At 39.3% G+C, this 14,267-nt stretch overlaps 1 protein-coding gene across 1 annotated transcript in view; it reads right to left on the bottom strand.

The window, feature by feature from the left end:
• The window catches only part of LOC125451629 (zinc finger protein 236-like), a 136,744-nt gene that overhangs the window by 3,171 nt on the left and 119,306 nt on the right, over window positions 1-14,267 (bottom strand). The window contains exons 29-31 of the mRNA XM_048528975.2: window positions 8,401-8,598; window positions 5,222-5,351; window positions 546-722 (exon numbers count right to left, since the gene is read on the bottom strand). Of these exons, the coding sequence (XP_048384932.1) occupies window positions 546-722; window positions 5,222-5,351; window positions 8,401-8,598 (505 nt within the window). The remainder of the gene's footprint in view (window positions 1-545; window positions 723-5,221; window positions 5,352-8,400; window positions 8,599-14,267) is intronic.

The following is a 14,267-nucleotide window of genomic DNA, read 5'->3' as shown; positions in this document are numbered from 1 at the left end:
CTCCTGTTTTGACTTAACAAAAGCAAACTTACACTAAATAAATTAAACTGAAGGTTTTAGTCGCAGGTTTGAAAGTTACAACTTTTTACAGTTGTAGTAGTCATTTCAGTTGGGAAATGATAATGTAGTGTCCATTCAAGGAAACATTATGGGGTAAGTATAATGCTGCAAAGATAAACTGCAATCCCAACTTGTATTTATGTACAAGAAAGATGGTATTGGAATCCCTGCATCTTCCACTTAGCCTCCATGCTATCAATGTGGATGAGCAAGCTTTTGGGGTTGCAGCTTTTATAATTATTTCTAGATGCAAGTGGCCTTCATCTGGGAGTAGCTGGACTAAATATAAAATAGTTGTGAACTGAAGGAGTCACCTCCACAAGAGATTTACCTTTTAAACATAAACTGGATCCTTTGCTACATCTGCTTGTCCACTCTGCATATCCCTCTCACTACCACCCAGCCCAACCTCCTGTAACACAAAAGTAGAATATGTACTTTTTAAAAAATAGAATGGTTCACAGCTAGTTTACTGTAACACTAACCAGGAAAGCCATGTGCCCTCTTCATATGTATCTTCATATTGCCTTTTTGTGTGAAAGAAATTCCGCAATAGTCACATTTGTACGGTCTCTCACCAGTATGTTTCTTCATATGTACTTGCAGTGCATTTTTTTGGTTGAAGGCTTTTTCACAGAGGTTGCATTGAAATGGTCGTTCACCTGTAAAATATCACAAACGTTCTCAGTTACAAAGACCATTATCAAATTTAGACGCTTCCACTCTTACAAACTACACTTGCAGGTTGAGAACACAGTTTTGAAAGTTCTGTCAAAGACACAGGTTACACTTTAATATTCTTAAATTAGAATAATTTTCATGGGGAACTAGGTCTCAAAGTATACTGAAGTACTTTTGTTTGCTTGTCTTTTTCAAGCAGGAATTTAATTTAGCTAAGCTCGCAAATAAAACCTTCCTTCCATAAATCTTTAAGACTAAATTCAATTCATAGATAATTTTGAACTATTAGTATCAATGTAACAATTTCCACACACCAATGGATAGCTATGTGAAATGCAGCATCCAGGTGAGTACAGGGTGCTACTCAAGGGTGGCACAATAAAATAACAAATGCTGACCATACCCCAATGGCTTTGTCACTTTGAGAAACACTAAATGGAGACGTCAGAGAGGGATGCAGAATTTTGTTTACATAAAGGCCAAGAAACGGTCACAAGGTGGTGCACTAAACAAAGAAAACATAAGCGCCACACGTAGTATTAACACCCTTTCAAAGAGAAATTTTTAATGCAGTGTGGAAAAATGACATCCTGGCTAGTAAATATTCGAAGTCCATCAGTAAACAGAACTTGACAGTAAGCTTTTTTGACTCAAAAATCGAAGTAACAAGTGGTGGCTATTCTAATAGTACTTTATGCTAGGTCAGTTTCTGATATTAACCTATTATTATGTAAACTGACTTCATATAGAACCACCTTTGGTGTTACTCTGCTGGTTAGGCAAAACTGAATATTATATCAAAAGAATGTTTACAGCCAGACTGACACTCACCCTTTCTTTAATTCTGAATATATACAATAGTGCTGTTTCAATAGTATTCCCTGACTATTTACCCCTCCCTATGTTCTACATATCCCAATGATTTTGGAGCCTCAAAACACCTTCAATGTTCTCTTTTCCCTCAGTCGATAACTGAATCTCATTCCCGTACCTTATTGCCCTTTACAATATCATTGCGTGAGTGTGATACCATTAGAAAACATTGAGACTTTGTGAAGTTGCAAAATGATTGTCGTTAATCTTAGTTGTGATAAAATAGAAGTTAAAATCATAATTTGTGCTCATTCATTTCTATAAGTAACATTCAACAAGCATTTGATTTAATAAGTAACAGAAATTGCTTTAAGAAGTCAATATTTCAACAGAATGCCAGAAAGCTGCTAATTCCTTGGCCATTTTGAATATACTGCCAACATCTTCGAAATAGCATTCTAAATCATTCCAGTCAACAAGTCAGCACACAGAAGCAGAGGCAGTACAACTTAAGAAAATGCTTAGACAATAAATAAAAATCAATACTTAATTGGCTGCATTAAAATATATAATGTTCATTGATGATTGCACTAATGTCCATCACCATTCATGACACCTTAGATTCTGAAGTAGAGCATGCCCACATGCAAGAAGACTTGGACAACATCTAAGCTTGAGCTTTAAAATGGCAAGTAACATTAGCATTACACAAGTGTCAGTCAATGACCAACTTCAACGAGAGAAGTTAACTATTGCGCCTTCATGCTGAATGCATTACCTTTGCTGAATCTCTCACTATCTACTACAAGAGCTAAGAGGCTAGGGATGCTGTGGCAAGTAACTCACTTCCCATCTCCCCAAAGCCTGTCCACCAAACTGCAAGGCATAAGTCAGGAATGTGGCAGAATACTCCCCACCTGACTTGATGAATATAGCTGTTAACACCACTCATGAACCTTGACACCAATCAGGATAAAGCTTATCTCTTACTTTACACCTATCCACCTCCTTCAACATTCACTCCCTTCAATTCAATGCACCGTGACAGCAATGTGCACTACCTACAAGATGTACTGCAGTAACTCATCAAGGACCCTTCTACAACACCTTCCAAATCCACATCTCTAACGTCCAGAAGGACAAGGGCAATAGATGCATAGTATCATCACTGCAAATTCCCCTTCAAGCCATGCAAATGTCTTTTATTTTTTTGTCAGATCTGTTGGGTTAAACGTCTCATCTGTTCCTTCTAATTTTGGACCCCTTACTTGAGGAGGGTTGAAGCTGTATTGGAGGCAGTTCAGAGGAAGCTCACTAAATTGGTTACAGAGAGGAGGGAATTGTTTATGAAAAGGGAGATTAAGCAATTCAGATCAATACGCTGTGGAGTTTAGAAGAATGAGAGGAGATCTAATTGAGGCATATAAGATACTAAAGGCAATTGGCAATGAAGGCATGGAAAGGATGTTTTCCTCATGTGGAGTATTCTAGAACAGGAGGTCATAGCTTGAGGAAAAGGGGAAGCAGACTTAAAGCAGAGAAGAAATGAAATTACTCCTCTAAAAGAGTCATGAGTCTCTGGAATTCATTGCCCTACAGTGCTGTGGTAATGGGGCATTGAATAAATTTAAGGATCAGATGAGAGAGTAGACAGAAAAGCATACTTGAGGCTGAGATATAATCAACCATAACTGAACCAAATAGTATGAACTCAATAAGTATGAACTGCCGACTCCTGCTCCTAGTTTTTACGTTCCTTACAATGACTGTGAGGTCTAAGTGAACCAAATTGGTTGAAGGAGGGAAGTCAATGGTGCAGGGAACCTCAAACTAATTTTTAAATGGGTGAAAATCCACAGTACAAAACTGTATTCAATCTAACAGGCAGTGTCACTCAAAACGGTAGTGATCCACTTGTGTAACACATTAGATAGCTATTCCCTGACATTAGAGTTAAAGGAAAGTAGGAAAAAATATACTCTGCATCTAATTAATTCCATATTTGACCTGTAGAATTATTTCGTACTTAGAGGACAAAAGGTTAGAGGAAAAATTGGGTTTAGAAAAAGATCATATGTTCTTGAGACTCCTACAAAACAGAAAAGGGAAAAATGTAATAAATGTCATGAATATTGGCTAAAAAATCTCTTTTTAAACAGTACAGATAGAATGTAGAATTTCAAGCACCAGTCAAATTCATATCAATTCTCTTCCTATGCGACTTGATAAAAATGAAGTTGTCATTTCGTATTTTGTTAGCATTGTAGATATTAAGATGTATGTTGATGTGCCCTTGAGTCTAGAATAAACCAAATAAAGTTTTGAGGTGTGCAAAGGCTCAAATCATAAAAATTATATGAGGACTGAAAATGCAAAATTAAAATACAGTTGAGAAATCATTATTTCTGAACAAGTAATGATCAAATATTCCTAAATCTTTGTAAGCATCAAAATCATTTACATAAATGGCAGAAAGCAGGGGATCCAGCACGAATCCTTGTGCCACACTGCTGGTCACAGGCCTCCAGCCGGCAGAGCAAGCCTCTATCACTACCCTCTGCATCCTACTTTCAAGCAGGTTTTGTATCCAATTGGCTAAGTCCCTCGGATCCCATGTGATCTAACCTTACTAATCAGTCTACCATGTAGAACCTTGTCAAACACTTTATTGAAGGTCATATAGACAATTTCCACTGTTCTACCTTCATCAATCTTCTTTGTTACCTCTCCAAAAAACCTAATCAAGTTGGTGAGACACTATTTTTCATGCACAAAGCCATGTTGACTATCCCTAATTAGTGACTGCCTTTCCAAATGCACATCAACCCTGTCCCTCAAAATCCCCTCCAACAACTTACCGACCACTGACATAAGGCTCACTGGTTTTTAGTTCCCTGGCTTTTCCTTATGGTCTTTCTTAAACAATGCTGTCACGTTAGCTAACCTCCACTCTTCCGGCACCTCATCCATAGCTGTCGATGATGCAAATATCTCACAAAGAGCCCAGCAATCTCATCCCTGGCTTCTCACAAAGTTCTTGGAAACACCTGATCAGATCCATGGGATTTCTCAATCTTTATGCATTTTAAGACATCCAGCACCTCTTCTTCTGCAATGGGAACTTATTTCAAGACATCATTTTTTTCCCCCAAGTTCCCTGGCTTCCATGCCCTACTCCAAAGTAAATACTGACACCAAATATTTGTTTAGTATCTCAACTATTTCCTGCGGTTCCACACATACATGGCCACCTTGATCCTTAACAGTCACAGAATAATCCACTTCCCTACTCTTTTCCCACTGTCCTATGACTCTTTTCTTTTTCAAATATATATCTAATTTGCTTTTAAAATCTATTGCTACTATGGCTAGTCTTTAAGGTGGTGCATTCCAGATCATCATAGCTTGCTAAGTTTAAAAAACATTCTCATCGACCCTCTGGCATTTTCTGCCTGTTAACTTAAATCTCTCCCCTCTAGTTAGTAACCAACCTGCCAATGAAAACAATTTATCCCTACTCATTTTAATACAACTCCATAAAATTTGGAATACCTTCATCAAATGTCCCCTTAGCTTTCCAATATGAATCTTATAAAACCTATTAAAGAAAGGTTTCCATCATACCAGAGCACTTTTCCACAATCTAAAGATATTAATTGATGAATACCTGTGTGGATCCGATTGTGCCTCTCCAGCTGGCTGGGTTTAGCAAATGCCTTGTCACAGGATTCACATTTATATAGTTTAGGTTTCTGACTGCTGGGTGAAGGTCCAGGTTGGTGTGTCTGAAGATGGTCCTTCGATGAAAAATAACAGTTCTACTTGTTCACAATTCCACTATCACATCAATAAATATTAAATGCTTCATGAAAATTAGTAAACACATCATTTTACCAGATTTTTTATCAGCACAAAATACATTTTTACCCTGGCATCATACAGTGCAAGAGGATACCATGTGGCCCATTGTACCTGAGCTGGCTCCATGAAAGAGAGTCAGTTTCACATCTCCACTTTAGTCTTTAACACATCCACAAATTTCTTTAAACTTATTTATGGAATTGACTCCCACCACACTTTTTTTTGAAAAGTTAGAGCATTCCAAATTCTGACAACTCTTCAAAAACTTTTTCAATCTTTCCTCATAACTCTGGGATGCCCCCAGCTCAGCAAGCATTCTGGTATACCTCTGTAGCCCTTTCTGAAGGCCCCTATATCCCGAAGGATTGTGCCCAGAATTCCATCGTTTGAGGACTCACAAGTAATTTAAGGTTCTATTCTATGGATGAAGCATCCAAATTACCAATGTGGAAATGGTGAATTAATGTTATTGACAAATGCAACTTGATAGTCTATCTAATAATTTATCCTTCTTTTAACTGGCCCTACATGAAACATATCATGAAGAAATTCAGAAATTAACAGATGATTATTTTAGTTCTTTAAGTGAAGCTAAGTATAAATGAACTTTTTAAACAAATTCACATGAAAATATCATCTCTGGCATCATATAATTGATGTAGAATTCTAATTTAATGCAAAAGTGCAGAACACAAGAAGAATCCAACCTGAAAAGGGGCAAAATATCAATACAGTTTTTACACTGGTTCAAAGTAAGCTTGAAATGCTTTGGTCATTATGGAGAGTGGAAAGGAGGAGTGACAATGCAGAGAAGGTGAAATGAAATAAAATGAATGGAAATTCATGAAGAAACCAGGATTGTGTGTATAAGTGAGATAACATGGTGTACAGCTAGATGAACACAGCAGGCCAAGAGCATCAGAGCAGCAGGAAAGCTGACATTTCGGGCCTAGAGCCTTCTTCAGAAATGGGGGAGAGGGAGGGGATTCTGAAATAAATAGGAAGAGAGGGGGAGGCAGATAGAAGATGGATAGAGGAGAAGATAGGTGGAGAGGAGACAGACAGGGGGAGGAGCTAGTAAAGGTGAGTGTAGCTGGGGAGTTAGGGAGGATACAAGTGTATAAGTGAAGGAGTGCTGCAGCAATAGGTCACCTATTTGGTGGCTAGAGTATTACATGAGGAGGGATATCCTGTTTCAAACTTTAGGAAGATCCTCACCAGAGAGCAGCAGTACTCCTTGCTTGCTAGGTGGTAACCAGCTTCCTGAATTTGTAATGGTACCTGTAGCAGGCTGGAACAGCATTGTTTGATATTAAGGAACGTGGCAGAAAAAAAGCCTGCTTTCCAAGTTAAGAATCCAAGAACACACCACAGATTGATTTCTGCCTCTTATTCTATCCTTGCTGCTCACTCATTCACATCTTCGTGCTATCTTACAAATCTAATTAGCATTTTTTGGAAACATATATCGCAGCAGGGTATATATTCAAGATGCAATGTACAATCAATAGCCTTGATACCCACACCTTTCAAGAACATCGTGCATTAAATCACCGTAACACAACCCAGCTACATGATGCCTAGCCAGTATGTACACGTTAGCCACATGCCCATCACTGCCCGAGTGCTCCTTACATTTACAGCATTTAAAAGTTTCTGATTGTCCAGCAAGGTGGTACAATGTTCAAGGAAACACTACCTAGGTGATGAAAGGTTTAAAAATCATTAGTTCCCTTAGAGTAAACCATGATAGGCACCTTGCTACATCAAAACATGAGTGGAATAAGTAATTGCAAAGATGAAGCTTCTACCAAATTCAGGCTCAGTATAATACAGCTCTGATATGCGTAAAAATTACTTGGTATTTTGATAACCGTTATAAACCCGTACAATGAGGTCTTAAATCATGAAATTAATTTTATAGACTAACAGGGGAAAGAAACTTGAAAGGACTCAAATAAATGTAAATGATTAAATTAAGAAATCTTCTATATGCTGACATACTACTCTACACTGTTCACTCCTTCCTATCCTCAAATGGGTAAAGCAAGCCTTTCAGTTACCTTCAATACAATCAACTAATAAACATCTTTCTCAAGGGCAATCACAAAAGTTGGCCTTGCCAGCACATTGTCATCCAGTGAACAAATAAAACATCATCGAGAAAAGCATTACTTCTGTCCTTCAAACTCAACAGCCTTCCAAGCAAGTAAGGTAGAGGCCAAAGGGTTCAAAGGCATGTTCCAGGGCCTCTCTACAGCTACAATTTTCACTTAATATAATAAAATGTCCCAAAATGCTTCACAAGAATGATTAAAAGATTTAACTCCAAGCCACAAAGACAATACCAGGACAGATGACCAAAGTTTTGATTCAATAGGTATACTTAAGAAGTCTAGTTAAAGAGGAGTAGAGAAAGAGATAGACATAGAGGATTAGAGAAAGAATAACAGCATTTGGGGACAGCTAAAGGCATGACTGCTGATGGTGGAACAAAAAAAATCAGACATCCATTAAAAAAAACTAGAATTGGAAGAGCTTTGATATGTTAGAGGTGGTAAAAGAGAGGTTACAGAGCTAGAAAGGAGAGTTAGTATTCTTTAAAACTGAAATGTTGTCAAACTGCAAGTCAAAGTAAACCAATAACATGAACAAATGTTGTACTGGAAGCTTGTCAATCCGTCAATAATGTCTCCCTCAACAGCTCCACACAAAAAAAAATCCACCTAAAACAATATACTCATTATTTAGAGAGCCAAAGTCAGGATCACACATCTTTTCAACTCAGTGAAACAATGATCTGATTGAACAGCCTCGCTTAACAGCTTAAAGAAATGCAGATAACATCCTGCTTGTACTAAGTGAAATGTTTGGTTGCTGGCAATTGTAGCCTAACGTTGAAGAAAGGGGATGGCGCCCAAACAAAAAAAAACTCTAACATGAGTAGTAAATTTAGCTGATTTGTTTTTGATTTTGTTCAATTACCTTGAGATGGGCTGCTCGTTTGAAGGCTTTGCTGCAGACGTTGCATATGTGGATTCGTTCCTCCCCATGGGCTTCGCGGCAATGTCGACGGAGCATGGAGCCTGAAGAGAAGCTTTGGCTACAATTGGGGCAGTGATTTATCTGGCCCTCATCATCTGTCTGACTGTCTTCTGTAAAACTAATCGTTGTCTCAGTTACCTAAACCAGAAAGTGCAAATTGAGTTCATGATGGATAAGATCTGGCGCAAATTTTGTCAGAATGGCAATGTGCTAACAGGATCTCATTTTCTTGATTTTGTCTATTTGCATAATTTTTGCTGTCACATAAGCACAAGGACAATATTGTTGTGCATATAAAATTAGAGAGATAAAAGGTAAACTTGTCATAATCCTACCAGACCATAGGTTCCTCTCTCATTATAGAGATGACAGGTAGTGGTTTAACCTGAGGGTCACCTCATCGCAGGTGAGGGGGGTGGTTGAAAAGGAGAACCCCTTCATGGTAACCTTGGCTGGTGTCGGAATTGAACCCACGTGTGTTCTCATCATTCTGCATTGTAAATCAGCTGTCCAGCTAACCAAGATAAATCTGTTTTTTGACTGCTATATTCTCATCAACTTTTCAATTCTGAATGGAATCAAAAAGGATCTGACACTATATAGTTCTATGACACCCTTTAGTACTTCCCCAAGTAGTTATTCTTCATGGGTGGCCTAGACGCAAAATGCCTCAACTAGTTTCCATTGTCTCTTCCAGCCTTACTGCTCCTTTATTTCTGGCTCTTAAGTAACCCTAACTTACTAACTAGCATCACTAGCAGCCATGCCCCAGAATTCTTTCCCAAAGTGACATGGAATCAAATTTTGTTTGATAAATCAGTACTGTGATTATCTACATTAAAAATGCTACATAAATACATAATTGTTGTAAGGCATTTTGACACTATGGACATCCTAGCTTACTGTAGCAGCAGCAGCAGCAGCAGCAATCATGTAACAAACAGGCAGCTCCTAGCCGACCTTCAATGAGATCATTGAACTCAAAATAAAACTGATGTTAACTGATGTGGATGATGCAGTTATTTATCTTAATAAATCCACAGTGGACATGGAATTATATTGGTTGTCCTCATGCTCATTCAAAACTAGAGCCTGCAGTTACACAGCACCTTTCATGTCTTTAGGACACTTCAAGGACTTATAAGCAATCATTTAACTGCCAACAGTTTCATAAAAATTACAGATAAGATATTTTGGTGGCTACCGAGGCATGCCTATTAAGGCACCCAGTCAAGTGGCCTTGTTCTTCTTTCAAACACACCTACTTTTGCGGCTACTCCAACAGCAGACTGGGTCTCAATTTAAAATCTTATCCAAAACTCATGGCACTAACAAGTAGGAAGGGATCCATTATTTGCACCTTCTAAAAGGCCTCAGTCATGAGTTAAAGATTAGTTGCTGTTTTGACCATTTAGTTTTCTGACTTCACTTCTGGGAGTTGAGTGTATTTTACATCGCACTCTCTCACTGGAACCACATGACTTGAAAGAAGCAAGTCCCACCCCTTGAATGCCTATCTTTGCTTGCACTCAAATTTTAATTCAAGCTGTTTTGCATTTCTCCTGTACATGTTAAATGTTGCCAGTTTGTCAAAAAGTTCAACTTACTGACACTTGTACCTTGTGAGACTGGATCTGTGGGAGATATGGTGAGGAATTAACAAGACGGAAAAATCTATTCGGCATTGTCATTACAAAAACTATTTTCTGCAGATGTATCTTTCCATGACAGTATCAGTGAGAATGACCACGGCACAGTCCTTGTGGAAACAAAGTAGAAGCTTCACATGACACTATCACCCTGCAAAATGTGATTGTCTTTGAATATAAGTAGGAATTCAAAACTGGGCATTCATTTGGTTTTAGGAACCAACAACGGAACATTATCCATCCATATGGCCTGGCATATCCCTAATTCTAACTTTAACATCAAGCCAGAGAATCAACACTGATTCAAGGAAGAGTGCAGCAAAGTGTGCCAGGAACAACGGAAGGCATACCAAAAAAAGGTGACCTGTCAACATATGAAGTTTTAACACATGGCTAATTGCATGCCAAACAACGGAAGTAGACAAAGCTAGGCAATCTGATAATCAACAGATCAGATTGCTCTGCAATCCCTCCCACACCCAGCTATGAATGGTGAAGGATATTTAAGAGATGGTGGCTCCACAATGTCTACATCCTCAATGATGGGGGAGCCCAGCATATCAGTGCAGAAGTCCAGGCTGAAGTATTTGCAACTATTTTCAGCCAGTAGTGTCAATGGACAATCTACTTCAGCATCAGAGGTTTCAGTCTTCAACCAATTCAATTCATTTCACATGATATCAAGAAATGGCTGATGGTACTGTACATGGCAAAGGCTACAGGCCTCACAATATTCGAGGAATAATACTGAAGAGCTGTGCTCCAGCATTAACTGCTGTTCTAGTACAGCCACAACACAGGCACATGTGACCAGAAACATGGAGATCTGCATGGTATATCCTGTAGGTTGAATCTAATTTAACCAATTAATGTCCCATCAGTTTACCTCCAGTTATCATTAAAGTGAGGTAAAGGTTTGTTAAACATGATATCAAGCTGAATTTTCTCAGCAGAAAGAAGTGTTTACAATGAATAGAGCCAAGCCAGTCTGCTTCTGACACTGCTGCATTGGTCCAAACATGATCAAAACTACTGAACTCCAGAAGCAAGGCGAATGCAACTATCCGTGACATCAAAACAGAATGTGACAGAATATGGCATCAAGGAGCCCTACTACAACTCAAATGGAAATAGAGGAGAAAACCCTCCCCTACATGGAATCACACTCAGCACAAATGAAGATAGTTGTTAGAGGTCAATCACTTCAATCCCAGGGCATCACTATAAGAGTCCCTCAGGTACTGCTGTAAACCCACCATTTTCTGCTGCTTCATCAATGACCTTCCAAAAAGTGATGCCAAAAGATGAAGGTGGTCATGGGCGATTAGTGCTGAACACTGTTCATTTATAACTCCTCAGATACGGAAGCAGTCCTTTCCAAAATGCATGATTACTTGAACAACATTGGGCTTTGTCTGACAAATGGAATCAAACTAATGCATCACACTAGTGTTAGGCAGTGCCATTTCAAACAAGGAACAATCCAACCACTGTCCATTGGCATTCAATTACATTGCCATTACTGGCTGCCCCACAATCAATATTCTGAGGGTTACCACTGTCCAGAAATGGAACTGGACTTGCCATGTAAATGCTGTGGCTCAACATGCAGTCAGTGTCTGACTCCCCAAAGCCTGCCCACCATCTAAAAAGCATAAGTCAGGAGTGTGACTGAAATATTCTCCATTTATCTGGAGAAATACAGCTCCAGCAACACTGATTAAGCTCAACACGGCCTAGGACAATGCAGTCCATTTGATTAGCGTCCCATCCAGTATATTCAACATCCATTCCTTCCAATGCTGGCACATATAGGTAACAGTGCAACCATTTGCAAGACACACTGCAGAAATCACAACAGCTCCTTTAACAGCATATTCCGAATCCATGATCTCTACCATGTAGGAAACAAGGGCAGGTGACACATGGCAGTGATTCCCCTCCAAACCACACACCATCCTGACTTGGACCTATATTGCTGGTTTTTTACTGTCACTGGGTCAAAATTCAGGAACTCCATTGCTAACAGCATCGATTGTGCCCATTCCCCATGAACTGCAGTGGTCTTCTTTCCAAAGGTAATTAGAGATGGACAATAAACTCTAGCCCAGATACCAAAGCAAAATACAGTGAAAACATTTAAAACAAGAAAAAAAAGTGAGTGAAACAATTCTGGTCCAGTCATATAGGTATGCTCTTTTTAATAAAACATTTTCTTGAAGAAAAGGAGCTGGTGAGTCTAATGATAAGAAATAGAAGTGCTCTACAAGAAACTACCTCAACATTTCAAATGTCTCCACCAGAATGAGAGTTCCATTCTCAAGCACGACCTTATAACATCTTGAAGATCCTACTCACCAGAGTCATCACCTTCCCAACAGGAAGTATTTCAAATTTGCTGGACCAGATCATTTCCTTCAAATATCCCTGCTTGTCCTGACATTTAGATGATTACCATTCACTTCTCCCTGTAACTCATTCCCTATATCTCAGCAGAGTGAGTGGAAACTCTTGCTCCAAAACTCTTTGTATTGTCCTTATCTGAAGTTTTAAACTCAAGTTCAGGTATTTCAGTTGAAGACACTTCCTGTAGATGTATTGGCCTGAGTCAACATTTGCCATTCACAAAAGTTGTGCATCTTTGGGCCTTCCCAAGTGGCACTCTATCGCAAATGTTGTTTACATCACAGCAAAATTAGTGTTTTTTACCTACTTAAATTTCAATGAATACCAACACTGTTCCTGCTTCACACTCTGCCACCTACTTTCTAATCTAGCCAAATGATTTTCTAAATCTCTTCCTTAACCTAAACTATGCTCAAACTTTAGGCATCATGTAGTAACAAATCAAAAGTTTAGCAGACCAAACCATGTTGCTATTCACAGTAAATTACTTTAGAGTTACATCCTTAATTACTTACGCTGAGAAATTGTAGAAACTGGCATTATTTTCCTTACCGCAAATAAAATCAAAGGGAACTTAATGGGGATTAGATTAGATTCCCTAGAGTGTGGAAACAGGCCCTTCGGCCCAACAAGTCCACACTGCCCCTTGAAGCATCCCACCTACACCCATTCCCCTATAACCCACACACCCCTGAGCACTATGGGCAATTTAGCATTGCCAATCCACCTAGCCTGCACATCTTTGGATTGTGGGAGGAAACTGGAGCACCCGGAAGAAACCCACGCACGCAAGGGGAGAGTGTGCAAACTCCACACAGACAGTCGCCCGAGGCTGAAATCAAACCCGGGTCCCTGGCGCTGTGAGGCTGCAGTGCTAACCACTGAGCCACCGTGCCGATGGTATGAGACATATTGGTTAGGGAGAAACTATTTCCACTGGCGCTATGATCTGTAATTAACGATCACAGATTAAAGATAATTGGTGAAAACTGAGGTACTTAAGTACTTGCAGAAATATGGGGAAAGAGTAGAGGCACGGGAGTAGAGTCATAGAGTAATACAGAATAGAAACAAGCCCTTCGGCCCAAACTTGTCCATGCTAACAATGGTGCCCTCTCAGCTAGTTCCAATTGGCCACATTTGGTCCATACTCCCCTAAACTCTTCTCATCCATGAGCCTTTCCTAATTTTTTTTTAAGTGTTGCAATTGTATCTACCTCAACCACTTTCCATATACGCACCACTCTCTGCGTGAAGAAGTTGCCCCTCAGGTCCTTCTTAAATCTATCCCCTCTCACCTTAAAGCTATGCCCTTTAGTTTTCAACTCCCCATCCCTGGGAAAAAGACTATATGCATTCATCCCTCATTAAGGTCATCTCTCATTCTCCTACGTTCTAAGGAATAAAGTCGTATCCTCAGGCCTACTAGTTCTGTCAACATCCTCGTAAATTTTCTTTGCATACTTTAAAAATGTCTTTCCTATAACAGGTTAACCAAAACTGTACAGAATACTCCAAATGCGGCCTCACCAGCGACTTATACAACTGTAACATAACATCCCAACTCCTATACTCAATGCCTGGACCAATGAAGACCAACATGCTAAATGCCTTCTTCACCACCCTGTCTACCTGTGATGTCACTTTCAATGAACAATGTACTCCTAGGTTCCTCTGCTCCACAACACTCTTCAGGATCTTACCATTTATAAGTCCTACCTTAGTGTGACTTTGCAAAGTACAACGCTTCAC

The sequence above is a fragment of the Stegostoma tigrinum genome, chromosome 5, assembly GCF_030684315.1.
Source record: "Stegostoma tigrinum isolate sSteTig4 chromosome 5, sSteTig4.hap1, whole genome shotgun sequence".
Taxonomy (NCBI): Eukaryota; Metazoa; Chordata; class Chondrichthyes; order Orectolobiformes; family Stegostomatidae; genus Stegostoma; species Stegostoma tigrinum.
The sequence above is the reverse complement of the archived record's forward strand: the minus strand, read 5'-3'. Positions and strand labels throughout refer to the sequence as shown.